Below are 15,693 nucleotides of genomic sequence, written 5' to 3'. Positions count from 1 at the left end.
TTTTTTAATTTTTCATTCTCAAAACAGTGTCAGTATTTCTAAAAGGTTTCCACATCCAGGCATGATAGCATTTGATTGTGCTATTTTATATTGTAATTTTTTTTGCAATAGTCCATTTTCTTCAAATGCTTAAGATCTTGAAAGCAATTCTAGCAACTGTTCCTTAAAAATAGTGAGTCAATGTAAATTATGACTTCAAGTGAATGCCACATAATTCATTGTCTTATAAATGAAACAACTCAAATGTTAAAATATTGTGGTATGAAGATATTTAGGCATTTGACAACGTGGTCTCCTACCAGCCTCTGGAATGATAAGGCTGAAAAGTGGAAATCTTTCAAGCGTTATCAGTGACACACAGAAAGAGATTGCCCAAAGTAGGAGATAACACACAAACACAGAGTATTCCTCAAGAGAAAACTGCCAGGTCTTTTCTGTTTTGAGCCTGCTGTGATAAATAATTTCACTGTCTGCCATTTCCTTTTCTACCCCCACCTAAGAAGAAAGGATAGGTCAAACTTTGCCAGTTTGTTGCTTCAGTGATGCTATGCTGGGTGATAACAGCCAAAAACCTGATCCAAGCAAGTGAAGCAGCTCCTAACATAAATAAGAATTGCACACTAAAGATCTAACCCTTCAGTGGGTATTTCACTCAAATACTTCAACCAGCACTAATTAAAAGTATATTTAGCTGCCTTTGTTACAAGACTAGCCCCAAAGTCATGAGACAACAAAATCTGAATTAGAAAGCAGCAGCCCCATGACTGATCACTCTGCGGTGAGCCTGTGTCCTGGTGAGTTGCCAGCATCCCAAAGTGTCCATAGAAACTTCCCATGGTAAGTGCCAGGCTGAACTGGCTTCAGCCAAACAGTACTGGCCTTGGAGAAGGACTGTTCAAATTTCCACCCTTAGCAGCAATCTTTAGCCACCCAAACTCTAGAAATGCCTCATGGGCCAGAGGGAGAACAGGGTGCCAAGAGCTTCCCCAAGCTGTGACGTTTGGAAAACAGATTCACTCAAATGCAGATAGAAATCTCCCTAACTTGGTATTTCTTGCTTTTGTCAGCTGCCAGGAGCAGACATGGGTGAGGCAAGAATCCACACCATTTGTAATTACACCTGCTTTACTACGTGGATAATTCTTGTCTTAAACAAACTGCATCAGCTAACCCACTCTTTCCATGTCATCCCCTTCTCTTCTACTTCTAGAAGAGCCATAAGGAGCACAGACACTACTCCAGCTTTCATAAAGTTGTTGAAGGCTGAAAACAACTTCCAAAAACACTTAGGTGCAACTCCTTCAACCATCAGTCAGCAAGGACCCAAACAAACTGGGAAGCTTCTCTGCCATATCCCAGACTGACTTTCCTTCTGGCTTTCTACTTCCCTGCCATCTGCACCTCCCAAGGTCACGAGTTTGTTCAGTCACTGACTGTGAAACTCGTCACATTCTTGGGTGGCAACTGCAAGGGAGGTGTGCACATCGGGCGGCCCATCCAAAGGCACAGGTGTCCTGGGGAAGACACTCCTCTCCAACACATTCCTGATATCCTACTTTTTCCTGTCCTGCCTGATATCTGCCTGCTCTACCAGGATGCAGAGAGCCGCCACAGCTCTGCTCCACCTTCCTTCTGCCAGCACAGAGAAACGTAGGAGTTAGCAGAAGGAAACAAGGTGTTCAGTCACAGCTGACAATTAACACATGACATTGCTGCTGCTTGACCCACATCAATGAGCAATAAAGGCCATGATTTTTATAAAAATCTGCTAAGGTGAAGACTTGGAGAAGCCTCCTTCTACTTTCAGAGTAAAACATTGAGGTTGTTGGTGGGAGGGATTCACACTTTTTGCTCAAGTCTCAGAGAACACGTTCTCCAAGATCTACCAACTTTTTGCTAAGATTGTGGTCCTCCTTCAAAGCATGGAAGCAGCCATGGCCCCAACACCCACACAGAGCTTTAAAAGGGCAGTGAGGCACTTTCAAGCTGGGTTCTGTAGTACTCTTTCTAATTTTCTGCTCTTAGAAAGTCTCTCAAGTCAAAACAAGAAACTGCTATTTCAAAGGCAGCTGGCTCACTTCTGAGTTGCAGCCACCCTCTGTTATTTTAGACTGACCACACTCACATATGCCATTGTAAAAATTCACCCCAGATCACAGCTTCAGTATAATTTCATGTGTGACTCAATTTGCAATTACAACTTTACACTTTCACATCTCCTCCTTTCAGCCTGAGCCACTGCCCAGCACATAGCACAACCTGACCTACTAATTCCCTCTCCTCATCCACAGCTCCTGCCTGTGCCATGGAGCATTATGGAGAGGGAGCCTTTAGACAAAACATCCCACCCCGTCTACGTATGCTGTTCCACTATTTAATTATCCACACTGTTAAATCCAAAGGGTGAGTTCTCCAGTTTCACTGGCCAACCCGATGATGTAATCCCAACTTTGATGTTTTAGGGGACTGAAAAGCTTTAGCAACTTGCAGGGGCCTTCCTTCATGCTTGCTCACCATGCTGGTTTCATTACCAATTCTGCCTAGAATTGCCACAAGAATATACCAAGCCAGACACTACTGTTTGCCTGCTGTTAATTAGGGTCACACCAGCACTGAATAGATTTCCAAGGTTTCACTCCCAATGGCAAGCAAAAGCTTGCAAGGCTGTGCAGCCATGGAAGCCCTTCCACACACAACCCAGCTGTCTCTGATGGGTAACGGGATGATTTCATACCAGCAGCCAAAACACCATGCGTGAAGGCAGCTCTGGGCTAAGCCTGGGAGCAACCAGCCAGTCTCCAAATCCACCAGCCAGCCCTCTCAGCCCCTGCCCCAGAAGGGCACAGCTCTTACCCATCCCACTTGCACAGTTACAGCCAGGGGATGTGGAGCAAAGGGAGGGGGAACTCCATTTTCACACCTCCAGCATTCCTCATGTATTAAATTTCCACAAAAAACAGTGGCTTTGCTTTCCTTTCTCTTTCCATTACATGTGCAAAACAAAGTTTGTGATGGAGTTATAAAGTAATTAGTTGGAATAACAAAGCACATGGCTGTTACTAGTTAGTAAAGTGTAATTCAGGAAACCGCATGTTGGTAAAAAGAGCAGAGACTGAATTAAAGACAAAATGAAGTACAAACAGCTCAACTTTCCAGCAGAGGAATCCATGCCAGGAAAGGATCAAGATTAGTTAAGCTAGTTCTTTTAAAGTGGTTTCCTCTTCACAAATGCAGCAGATGAAAATGCAGCAAAAAAGGAATTATTAATGTTGTAAGTTGTAGGTTAATGCAAGCTATTTCTTTGAAAAGGAAGAGCAAACCTTGCAATATTATCTTCCAAATAATGAAATTTATATCATATTTTTTAACTATTTTAACAATTAAACATTTCAATCATTCTTGCTGGATAAAGGTCAAACCCCTGAAATCCAAAGCAGTAGTTTTTAAGGGGTAGTTACCACTACCTCTGGCATTAACAACTGCCATCCCCAGGTCTCTGCTGCCATTGACACCACCTTGACACAGCTCGGATCCCACCAGTCAGTTATGTATCACACTATCAGGGAGCACATCACTTGCAGTATCTGAATTCTTATTTCAAAAATTCCTTCTTTGGAGCTAGAGAACTGTTTGAGATATGCAGTGATTTCAGAGCACAAGAGGTGAACTTTTATCCTAAAAGTCCATTATGAAACCAGGAACAGTTTCCAGAGCAATTTCCACTACAACACAAAGTGTCCAGAAGATGGAGAATTAAATTGAACTGTCATTTTTTTGTTAAATACCCACTGTGATGATTGGCAATCCCTACTAAGGAGAGGATTCATCTCACCTCTGGATATTGCCAGTCTAAAGGAGTTGGCCAGCCTTTCCTCTTGGCACTAGAGAGATGCCACTTCCAGAGGCACATAGTCAAGATGAAACCTATCCCCTTCTCCTTCATTTAAATTTCCTATGGACTTACAAATCAAAATTCAAACATTCCCAATCTTAGAGCTGGGAAAAGAAAACCACCTCACTGCAGGTGAATCATTAATGACTGAGGGTCTGCTTGAGATGGTCCAACTGGGACAACATCTAAAACAGCTGTGTGGTCCCACTGCCAAGGGCTCCACACTGGTGGTGGCAAAAATGTCTGATTCAAGGTGGAACTGCACCTGGTTTGAGGCCATTGAACTTAAATATTTCCCAGTGAATTGAGAGGGCTTTGGAGCAAGGCAGAAATGATGCTATTGTCTCCCAACGCCGGCCCGTGTAAGCACGGCAGTGATCGATGAGAAGCCAAGCGAGTAAAGTGGTCTCTGTAATTACAGAGCTGTGCTGGTGAAGCTTCTTGCTGGGCAAGGCAGTCAGCAGAGGTGAACACCCATGAAGGGGAATGGCATTACTGGCCAGGGCTCGTGCACAAACTTCCCAGGGAGGGATTAAGACACTCACGTAGGTTTTTATGACTGACTCGACCAGTCCTTCAGCAGCCCTGTCCATCAGAGGAACAGTAGGCAAAATATTTAAAGCAACAGTAAAATCTTAGTCTTACTGCAATCAAGTTTTCACCCTGAGTCTTTTTTTGGCAACTCACAATCTACTGGTAGAAGAGAGCATTTTGTGATTGCACTAATACTTCTGGAAATTAATTTTAATTACAAACTTGTGCGTCTTGGAGCATAAATAAATTCACAGCAAAAAGTCCTAAGTAATCTTAAAAACTGCAAAGTGTGTGTCAAACTCAGCTGCTCCTTGGAATCCATTGCAAAATATTGTGATTGCAGAGACCCTCATGCTCCAAAGGTAGAACAAGATTTTGTTTTGCCAGCCACAGACACAGGAGACCAAACCTGTAGCTCTTGCATGGGAAGCTTCAGGACATCAGCTCAGAGGTTATATTCTGTATATCGCTGTAACTTTTTTCTTTTTTTTTTTAAAGAAAAGATCAACTGGTCACCTTTAAGACACAAAGCTTCCAGCAACTGATGAGGAAGACGTTAATCTAAATTATTCTATTTTTTCAATCTGTCATCCCTCATAATATCTTTAGGTCTTCCATACAAAAGACAGTGTTAGGTTTAAAGGCTGATAAACATGGTGGAAGTTGGTACAGCACTGGGAATACATGAGCACTTGTTTTGGGGTACAGTGCATATTTTTCATGTGCTGTGTTTACCCTGAGAAGCCTCATAGGCTCACACGTGCCAGCACTTCATCTGATTTCATGCTACTTAGAAGAGTCCCTGGTTTGGGCATCCAAGTAGAAAGGCATCTTTCATGTATCAGAAAAACTTGTCCTCACAGTTCTGGAGGATCTTTGACCACAGGTTGCAATTAAATCAAGTAGTTATGAGGACTTTGTTGTCCAAGATAGCCTCTGGACTACATTGCTAAAAATTACAGACTGGAAATATATCAAAGGACTAATTACTTCCCAAATAACCCAAACAATTGCCACATTGCCACATTTGCCTGAACAGTCTCAGCCTCCTATTAGGATTTAGTTGCCTAAAATTGCAGCTTCCAGAAATAGCATCAGCTTGCTGAACTTCTCCTTGGACAAGGAAACCAAGCACAATTTAAGTAAATGAATGTGCAAAGTATTGTGAGGACTTAACCTCTAAAATGCCTTCACTTCTAACAACAAAGAGCAGAGGCACTTCAGCAGCACAAGAGTATTTGCCCTGGATCCTTAAATATCCCAGGGCATTAGTGAATCTAGGCTAAATGGAAGATCAGAGCTAAAGTAGGATGAAGTCAAGCAAGCTGCTGTTTATTATCTACTGGGGAACTAACATTAAGTCAACACACAGCACCAACTTTTTGCTTGGCTTTTTGGGTTTGGCTTTTGACTATGTGATGGGTCCTTCTCTGCACATTTCTCATCAACATGCTTGTGCACACCTGATAAATAAAAAGGGGCCTCGAAGCTGCTCGTAACCCGGCTTCTATCTTGTTCTTCCACCTCATCACTACTGTAATGGCAGGCAAGGCGGGGGGAGCTGGCAGACTTGTGAGGCTTCAGCAGGCGAAGGTTGGTCGGCTGGGAAGGCAGCGCGTGTTGTCCTCTCCGTCTGCACTCCTCAGCAAAGGCTTCTTCATCTGCCTGCCCTGCAAAAAGCAAAAAAAAAATGCAAGAAAAGTAAGCTGCACCCAAAATGCATAAATTAAGTCAGGAAAAAAAGCCCTCAGAAATGGGCTGGATGTTAGGGGTCACAAAACTAGTGTCTTGGCTGTGGCTGGCCACGGACAGTCCTGTGTATCTGCAGATTGGGGAGTGTCTGGAGCAGAAAGCTCCAGCAGTGGCCTGTCACTACACTGAAGCCACCCAAAAAAGTCCACTAGATGTGATGACTCAGGGGCCACTGTACCCTTTTTCCCAAAAGGCAGGGTGAGGGAGCTGAGCACATGGCCCTGGACAGGATTTCTGTCCTGTGCAGAGCATATCATCACATTCCACCTCACCTGGATTGTCCTGCTCAAGGGAAAGTTAAAGGGAAAGGAGAGATAAATACCCAAGCTGGCTACAGGGCTGGTGGGAGAAGAATTAAGCCAACATGAGTTCAGAGGGGATGGATGTTGGATATCACAGCTGGAAGGATGGTGGAGATGTGTGATGGATCACATGAACACGAGAAATGGTGTTGAAACTGCAAGAGGTAAACACAGTCCAGAGGCAAGGCAGGCACACACAGCACAGGCCAATGAATACAATGGAAATAAGACCCAGTGTTTGCAAAAACTGGTATGAAAGATGAGGTAGTCCCGTCACACTCATGCTGTTTTGCAGATGGCCCTTTCCTTTGCTGCAGAAACTGTAACAGCACCAGTGCTGCAAAGCAGAGAAATCAACTACCATAACACACAAAAAACTCTGCAAAACCACACACTGAAAAACAAACAGATCCCAAAAAGTCAGCAAAAGATGTTCAACAGGGAAAATAGGGGGGCAGGGGGAAAAGAGTGGGAATAAAGGTGTGTACCACATTCATCTCTTAAAGGCTTTTTAAAGTTTCATTAGTTCAATTACTTAAGTACTTTTAATAGAGCTGATGAAATATGGCATCATTTTATTTTCATCAAAAGTGGTGTGTCACATTCTGGAAGTTTTTCATGGGATGTGCCCGGCATCAGCTGCTCAGGGAGGGGTGTGTGCTCTCAGCTAATGCGTGTGCTCTTAGTTCATGGCTGGAAAATGCTTTGAAGATGAAAAAGGCACCATGTACACAACACAGGACAGAGCAGGAATCCCCACTTTGATTGTGCCCCACACCACCACTTCCAAACACAACGGGCTGCGTTGTCTTTACCTTGTAATCATACACGGGGAGATGCTTCTGAGAGCATGAGGAAAAGGAGGCAAGGTATGTTTAAAAAGTAATTTCACAGTGCAGTGCAGCACCCGAGGCCCTGCAGCGGAGGACGACTCCAGGATGTGCCTCACATCATTTGCCTGAGCACCCGACGGGCTGTGCTTGGGTGTTAGCAGAGGATGCTCCTTCCCAAGTGGCTAAATGCCCATCCCCACCTCAATGCTCCTGCTTTTGTACCCTGGAGTCCCCCACACTTCCAAAGGCACAAGTAAATGCCACAAAAACACGAGTGATGGTAAGACAAGGATTTCTGCATTTAGTCTCTGCCTGCCTGCATCATGCCAGTGTAAAACCCTGGGTTTATGATTCTCCTTGCAGTAGGAGAGGGCTGGCAGGACAGCTTTTTTCCCCTCACATGGGGCACCAACACTTCAACTATAAGAGGAGGGCAAGGAAAAGCTCAGGGAATGCCAGATGCAGAATTGCTATCATTACCCATAAGAGGCTACAGGATTTTACACACTATACAAACAGCACTGAAGCATGTATCAGGCTGATAATACCAGGTCTATGAAGGTAAGCCTATAAAGTGTCAAGACTAAGAAAAAAAAGCACATAACCAGTCAAGAGAGTTCACTTCCTAACAAATTACAGTGCACCAGAAATAAGAGATCCCTCCTCTCCCATGGAAACACAAAGTGCATGGACTTCTTTCTCATGTGGGAAGTCTTGCTTAATGTATGTTTGAAATTTATATTTGCAAATAGATGCAGGAATGGAAAACATGCTGAGGCCATTCTTGAAGCTCTGGGTGTGTTTGTGCATACAGAGACATCCCAACCAGACACACACACAACTCCTCAGTACTGGGCTCAGGGAACGGGCACGCCTTTGGAATCATAGAACACTGCAGCTGGAAGGAACCTTTAAAGCTCATCTGGTCCAACCCTCCTGTAATGAGCAGGGACATCTTCAACCAGATCAGGTTGCTCAGGGCCCCATCCAACCTGACCTTGAATGTTTCCAGGGATGAGGCACCTACCAACTCCCTGGGCAACCTGTGCCAGTGTTTCACCACCCTCACTGTCAACCTTTCATCGTTGTATTGAAGTCAACCCTCCTTCAGTTTAAAACCCTTACCCCTTGTCCTGTCACTACAGGACCTACTAAAAGGTCTGTCTCCATCTTTCTTATAAGCTCCCTTTAAGTATTTGAAAGGATTAAATCCATCTTGATCACGCAACAGAGTCTTTCACTCTTCTATCTCCCCAAAGCAGAGACAAATTTTAGTTCAACAAATGGACCCCAAAAAATTGTCCAAACATTTCCCCCTTAGGAGTTGTGGGAGAGCAGGATGGTACCACAAATTAGTTAAATGGTGTAACATCAAGTCAGCTGTGATTTAAGTACTGAATTGACTCCAGTGTTATGCATGGCATGAGCTGTCAGATCTTCCTCTGATCATCCACCTTTAGCACACCTGGCACAGCAAAACCAAAGTGTGATTTTCATGAACCATTCTCTCCTGCTCTACATATTTGAAACATTTGAGTCAGACTATACCACTGCAAATAGAAAACTTGAATAGAATTTTCTCTGGGAGGAGTCAGCCACAAAGGACATCGCCACTAAAAAGTGCTTAAATTCTGCTGGAGCTTTGTCAGCTGTGATGTTTGTCCTAGAAATGGCTTTTAGGAGGACAGCTGGTATTGGGGGTGGGGGGTGGGTGTGGAATACCTGAGTTTTGAGCACGAATATCCACCCAAGAAGCACCTTCCAGGAGTGCTCAGGCTTTAAACACACCTCAGTTCCCCCAACACCTCCTTCTTGCCCTCCCCTGCGCCTCCACACCAGCACACCCACATGAGAGCCTGGGCAGCCGTGCTGTGACTCCAAGCAGAGACTGACCTGGGTTAAAAATAACTCTTTTTGCCAGCTTATTTTTAACCCAGCTCGGGGCCTGGAGCCAGCTCATCGTGCAGCCACCCCAGCTGGGGCAGAGAAGGGGGAAATTACGGAGGGCAGCTGGAATCAGCATCCAGGTTACGGTGTTAAGCAAAAGATCTTATTCTACTAATGCAAATAATAATTAAAAACCTTGCAGTTATTTCACTTGCCGAACCAGTTTGGAGAAGTTATGTTTCTAAGGGTTAGTTCTGAAAATTATGGCATTACTAGTAACATTTAAAAACAGTAATTAAGATTTGGTTTTCTGGTGCACCAGGTTCTCTGAAATGAACAGAAGCTTCCAGGGAAGAAAAAAAAAAAAAAATCAAACACGAGCTGTAGCATCCTAAAAAACTGTATTGGGGCTAAAAGCTGCCTTCTGCTCCAAGCAAGAAGGGCTGGAAAATAACTTCTCATAGCGAAGTGGTGCTGCGTGGAAGTGGGAAATAGGGATCCTTGGAGTTGTAGCAAACCAGTAGAGGGCAATATTGCCTGTCGCGAGGTATCGCTGGCGGAGCAGCCGCTGCCAGCCCGGGCTGGGGCGGTAACACAGCGATTTTACACGGCTCTCGCAAACTTGGACTAAGTGCGGGCTCAGGGGAGCCACCAGCTACCCCAAAGAGTCTGTGCGTGCTCCTGGGAATAAAAACACCGGCAGAGACATTCCAGGTGAGCTGGGACAGGTAAGTCACGGAGCACTTCACACCAAAGCAGTCCTGCACGGGCTAGCATTATTATTTAGTATTACATTTAAGTAATATCCGTGTATGTCCAGGAATTTAACTGAAATCCTAGCAGGAATCAGCAGTAATTAATGGCAAGACGGTAATGACAGAACTATGCCGAGCAAACCAGGGTAAACATCCTGAGGATGTGGAGCCGCTGATTTGCATTTACCAGCTCATTTCCCGCACGGCAGCCCTACTGCTGCCTGCTGTATTCCTACACACCTAGAAATACACATAGAAATACACATAGAATCGGGGGTTTCCCCTGTATTAGGAAATAAAAAGCAGGTGCGCCAGTTTGTTCAGTCCAAAGGAACATTTCCCTGAGGCCACAAACACAACCGAGCCCCTGGTCCCGCAGCCAGCATCGGGAGATGCACCTGGTGAGGGACATCTGGCTGTATCTCATGACACCACAGCTCCGGGCTAAGCTTCTGCCACCCAGTTATTCAAAGACGGCTTGCAGGAAGCTTCCTCCATTCAAATCTTCCTTGGAGGATGGCCTGCAAAGCGTCTTTCTGATGCTTCAAGACTAAAATTAAGGTGCAGTGTAAACTCAGAGCAGGGCATCGTATTGCTGCTTCACCTGGCAGTCTAAGGTTCACCTAAGGTGTTCCCTGATGCACACTGACAACACAGAGTGCAGAAAGTGGGGGGAAAAGCTTTTCTTGATTTTTTCCCCCTCTTATTACAAGGGTTTGGAATTTACCCTGTGACTATGGAGGACACTGGAGTTTCTGATGACTCAACTACATCCACTGCTGCTGTGGAGAGCTGAACTGCGGCGCAAGGAGCAATCAAAAGTGAAAGAAAAAAAATCCCCATTTAAATACATTTATCGGGAGTTGATTGCACTATGATCTTTGTAACCTGTTGATAAGATTTTTCTATGGATAAACTTTTCTATTGTTACAGCACCTCTGGTATTAATATTTACCTTAGCAGAAGTTCCCAGAGTTCTTCCTAGTGTAAAGTCCAACAGTTGCTGGGAAATCTTACACTTTACAGGAACCAGTTCAATCTGAGAACTCATCTAACAGATCTGTCTACAGGCCCAGATTACCCTGGGCTGAAAAAATCCCAGAGGTTAACTAAATCTTTCGTTTCTTGTCATGAAAACTTCATATCTAATGTATTATAACACAGAGAAAACATCAGGAGACCAAGTGACTCTACTAATAAATACAGAAGTCGTCTAATTTGGGGGACCACACCTTAAAAGTTGTTTCCAGAAAGTTGCCAAATCATCAGTTTCTTTTAATTCCTGTTGGAAATGATGGATGCTCATTATAAAACAACCAGCCCAGGGTATTTTCCAAAACCACGTGCACGTACACACCCCTCACCTCTCCTGAAACTGTAGACAACATGCTCAGCCAAGAAAATAGTGCCTCACCATTACTAGAGGCTATGTTGAGCAAGTTCTTCTGATTAATTGTTCTTAAACTTGTTTCTAAATGCCAGGAAACACTAACACTGTGACGCTTAAGAGCAGGAGTTACAAAACCCTCTTTCAGCCTGCGTTCTCTTGGGTTTGTCAGACTCAATAGAAACCAAAATTTGCATCAAGTCCTCTTTGGAAAACGTCTCTGAGTTTGACAGTGACAGCCCTTAAAAATCTCTCTTTCTATTTGATGTGATGCTTACAAGAAAAAGCAGCCATTTTAAAATCCTCTGATTAAAAAGATGCACATAGTTTTGAAAGCTGAAAGAGCCTGAAATCACTCAGAAACTATCCAGGGAATGCCAGAGCAGCTGCCCCATCTGCACTGTGGCTTTTGTAAACTGTAAAGGGAGTTTATTTCAACAGTGACGTTTATCAGCCAAAGCACAGGACAAACAATGAGGTTTTGAGTCAGCTCACACAGATCAGTGTCTTTCACCAATTATTGTCAATAATTCTTTCCAGAGCAAATCTACTTGGTGTTATGGAGAACACAAGGTGATTCAGGGTTTCCTGGTGTCTGTCTGAGACTCCTGTCCTACAAAATTCAAGGAAATATTTATCCAAAGTGGTGCCTGGAGTGCCCAGCTGGGTAGAAACTGAAGATGCCAGCAGCTCCCAATCCATGCCCTGGAGAAACCTGCTCCCATATCCCACCCCCTCCTCTCCCCATCTCACATCCTGCACTGGCTCTGACAGCTCAGCTCTGTCAGCACCAGTGCAATGGCACTGCACTCGGTGTGTGTTATGTCTCCCTGCTTCAACCCAAAAACTCGTATTAAGTTTGTAATTAGGGGATTTGGGGTGGGCTTTCCCAGGCCAGGGCCAGAACTGCTATCTCACCTGCCATGCGAGCCAGGCATTTCCTGCGGGGGGGGGGGGGGGGGGGGGATCCAGAAGTGGCAGGAGACAGCAGGGGAGGTGGTGGCAAAGTCCTGGGAAGCGATGGAAAAAACAAGGCTGTGGGATTTGGGAAAAAGGACAGACTGATGGAGCACTCCTCGCAGTGCTATTTCTGTCCCTGGAGAGGCCTGGCTGCAGCACATCCAGTGTCCAGGAAAGGGCAGGGCTCAATGCTCAATGCACAGAGCAACCCTCTGCCCTTCTGGCTCTAAAAGCTGGCAGTGGACTTGCTCCTTTTATTTTTGCCCTCATATTCATCTGCTCACTCTGTTCCTGCCCAGCTGTACCCCTGCAGCGCAGACCAGAGCAGGGAAAGCCCCATGCTGGGTTTGCTCACCCTCCCTGCCCTGCAGCAGCTCTCTTAGAAAGTTCAAATTTTTGATTTTCAATTTTTTTTAGGTGGATTTTCCCTACCACCCCCATCCACGCCCAAGAACCCCATTATATCCTGCATTCAGCCCAGCATTTATCAACATGAATCCTGCATTCCCAGCACATTACAAGCTACTCAAGGCATCATTTCACCACAAAGATCCCCCAGTCTGGAACAAATTGGTAAAATAAAGTGAGTTTTCAACACACACTAACCATAATGGCACTGCTTTGAAGGGAAATGTGATCATGCTGTTCCCCATGGCAGCTATCAGGGATCAATGGCCACGGCCACTCCTGGTGGACCAGATCAAGCTCTGGAGCCTGGCCTACAGAGAGGGAGCTGCTGGCAGAGCCTGGAGTTACCTCCTCCCTGCCAAAACTTCCTCATCAGAACCTCTTAAAGTCCAATGAATGGTCCTACATTGTATGTGAAGCAAGAGAGAAGGCACAGGCTGAGCACATCCAGGTTTCTGCAGCTATTTTCCTTCTGTTAAAGCACACCAGGGCATCCATATGGATTATGCCAGTTGCTCTCATCTTAAAGATCTGGGATGTTGGAAATGCAAATGGCAGGAGGTAACATGAATCCTCACGTTTCCAGCAAGCAGAGAGATGACCCAATTTGCATGCTGCAGCTCAAAGTGAATTTTATTTTTAAAAGACTTTATCTAGCAGGGGCCTTTTATTCATTTCTGCATGAATTTTAAAAGGAAGCAAAGAATGAGGAATGAGCTTCACAGCTTGACATATATAAATACAAATTAGCAAGATTTCAAGCTCAAAGTTTGACCAAATGGATTTGATTTTTAAACAGCAATCAAGATTACTTGAAAGATGATATTTTCTACACTTTTCAGGGTCATGTCAGAGGTCTACCCCAGTTTCCTGCAAGTCTCATTGCACAGCTCTACATTGAAGTGACCAGACCCCCCCAACAATCTGTACCAGGGGCTCTTACTCTTGGGGCTTCTCTCTCCAACACACCTCACACAACATGTAGCTGAGATGGAGCTCAGAGCACTGTACCCATCTCTGTCTCTTGAATGGCTCCTCTTCCTCCCAAAATGTATCACCGACATCAAATTACTTGATTTGGTTTGATACTTACAAGGGCAGGTTGTGATAGGACAAGGGGGAATGGCTTTAAAACATTGAAAGGGGGCAGGTTTAGATTAAATATTTGGAAGAAATCTTTACTGTGAGGGTGGTGAGGCCCTGGCACAGTTTGGCCAGAGAAGCTGTGGCTGCCCCATCCCTGGAAGTGTTCAAGGCCAGGTTGAAGGCCAGGCTTGAAGCAACCCAGTCTAGTTGAAGGTGTCCCTGCTCGTGGCTGGGGCATTGGAACTGGCTGAACTTTAAGGTCCCTACCAGCTCAAATTGTCCTGAAACAAAGAGGGGTTTTTCATCTCAACTATATTTCAACCCCAGACAGAAATCTCCATGGGTTTCATCTCTACCATGAAGAAGCCTCTCAGCCCAAGTTTCACTTTGAAATTGTATTTGAAGTGCAAACCAAAATCCTACTGAGAAAAAAAAAAGGAACCAGCCCTTATAATGAAACTTAATACTCACTACTAGAGGAAAACAAAGAAATAAAAATTCCACAGTGCAACTACATGCAGCCCTGCCAGGTCCTCCATGGCATACCCAGACATGAGGTGCCTCCCACCAGTGTTTCCTCTCTTCTTGTACCTGAGCAGAGCCCCATGGACCTTCACACCTCTCACAGTTGTTCTCCAGAACCTCCCAGTGCCAGTCACTGCTCTCAAAGACAAAACTTTGCCTCTTGCCTTCAGCCCTTCTAGGAGTCACCACCACCAGGTCAAGCAAAATTGGCTTCTAATTAAAAAGCTCTTCAGACAGCAAAAGCAGAGGAAAAGTGCTCTTCTACTTTTGCAACAAATGGCTCTTTATAACTTTTAAAAACTGAGGAGTTAAAGTATCAAGATGTCATCTTATATTCCCATTAGTGGCCCTCACAGAGCATCTCCAGAACAGTTCTGAGCAAGCCTTAATTTGCAAATTATACAGCTGTGTTACATATTTTTTCCATTGATTATTAGCTTTAAACCAGTCTTCAAAACCCTAATGCACAGCAAACCCAGATTACCGTAAAAGAAAAAAAGATACATCAAGAAAAAGCCATGCAGTTAAATTTAAAAAGAAAAGAATCTCATGAGTGACTTCAGAAAAATGTGATGAATGACTTCCCCAGCTGTTTTGTCAACACTTCCATAGTAATTTGGCAAAAGCACAAAATCACTAAGTTTATACTTTCATCAAGTGGCTATTAGTGCTGTTGAAATCTCACAGACATGAGACAGTAAGTGCAAGCTCCATGTTTCACATTGCACTGTCCATGCTCAGTTTGCACAGTCTCATCATTTCAGGTTAATTATTTGAAAAATATTCTCCCTTCTACCCTGAGGCTTAAATATGACACTAAGGCTCTGACATTAAGGGTTTCACAAATTAATTACGAAAAAAGAGATACCTGCCCTCTCCAATTATACCCCCCAACATGCAATTTATTCCTCATTCATCTATCCCTCTATTACTAAGACTATAGCAAGCAAATCCCATCTTCCAGTGTGTGCACACATCCCTGATTTACAGAGCTCCAGAGACCATCATCTTTTAAATAACCCTGAAAACATCACATGCTCACAGTGACATCTCTTCTGATGGCTCAGTAGGTTTCAAAGTGTTTCGTGAACCTTCACCACAAAACCCAGTCCTGTTTCTGACATATTCCAAATGACAGGAGCACTAAACCATTAGCTGCTGTTCAGTTTTTGACACTAAAATGACAAGCCTGAATCTTTTAAAAAGAGTGTTTCAAGTTGACATTCAGTGCTAATTTTGACTAAATACTATATTTAATTTAAATACTATATTTAATTATGAAACCTGTACTGTTGGCCTTCGAGAAGACAGAACTCCCAAGCTGCACCACTTTTTGTTGTTTGGCATCTCCAATCCATCAGAGAACTCTCCA

General features: G+C 44.2%; 1 protein-coding gene across 3 annotated transcripts in view; it reads right to left on the bottom strand.

Annotated features, from left to right (window-relative positions):
• Positions 1 to 15,693, bottom strand: part of DNAJB6 (DnaJ heat shock protein family (Hsp40) member B6) — a 65,947-nt gene that overhangs the window by 10,690 nt on the left and 39,564 nt on the right. For 2 of the 3 annotated variants that reach the window (XM_069006414.1, XM_069006413.1), the window contains exon 9: positions 5,890 to 6,096. In XM_069006414.1, the coding sequence (XP_068862515.1) occupies positions 5,890 to 6,096 (207 nt within the window). Of the gene's footprint in view, positions 1 to 5,732; positions 6,097 to 15,693 lie in introns of those variants that run through there. The other variant, XM_069006412.1, reaches the window with a different exon arrangement.

The sequence above is a fragment of the Aphelocoma coerulescens genome, chromosome 2 (genome assembly GCF_041296385.1).
Source record: "Aphelocoma coerulescens isolate FSJ_1873_10779 chromosome 2, UR_Acoe_1.0, whole genome shotgun sequence".
Lineage (NCBI taxonomy): Eukaryota > Metazoa > Chordata > Aves > Passeriformes > Corvidae > Aphelocoma > Aphelocoma coerulescens.
Note: the sequence above shows the minus strand (reverse complement) of the source record. Positions and strands in the feature narration are given on the sequence as shown.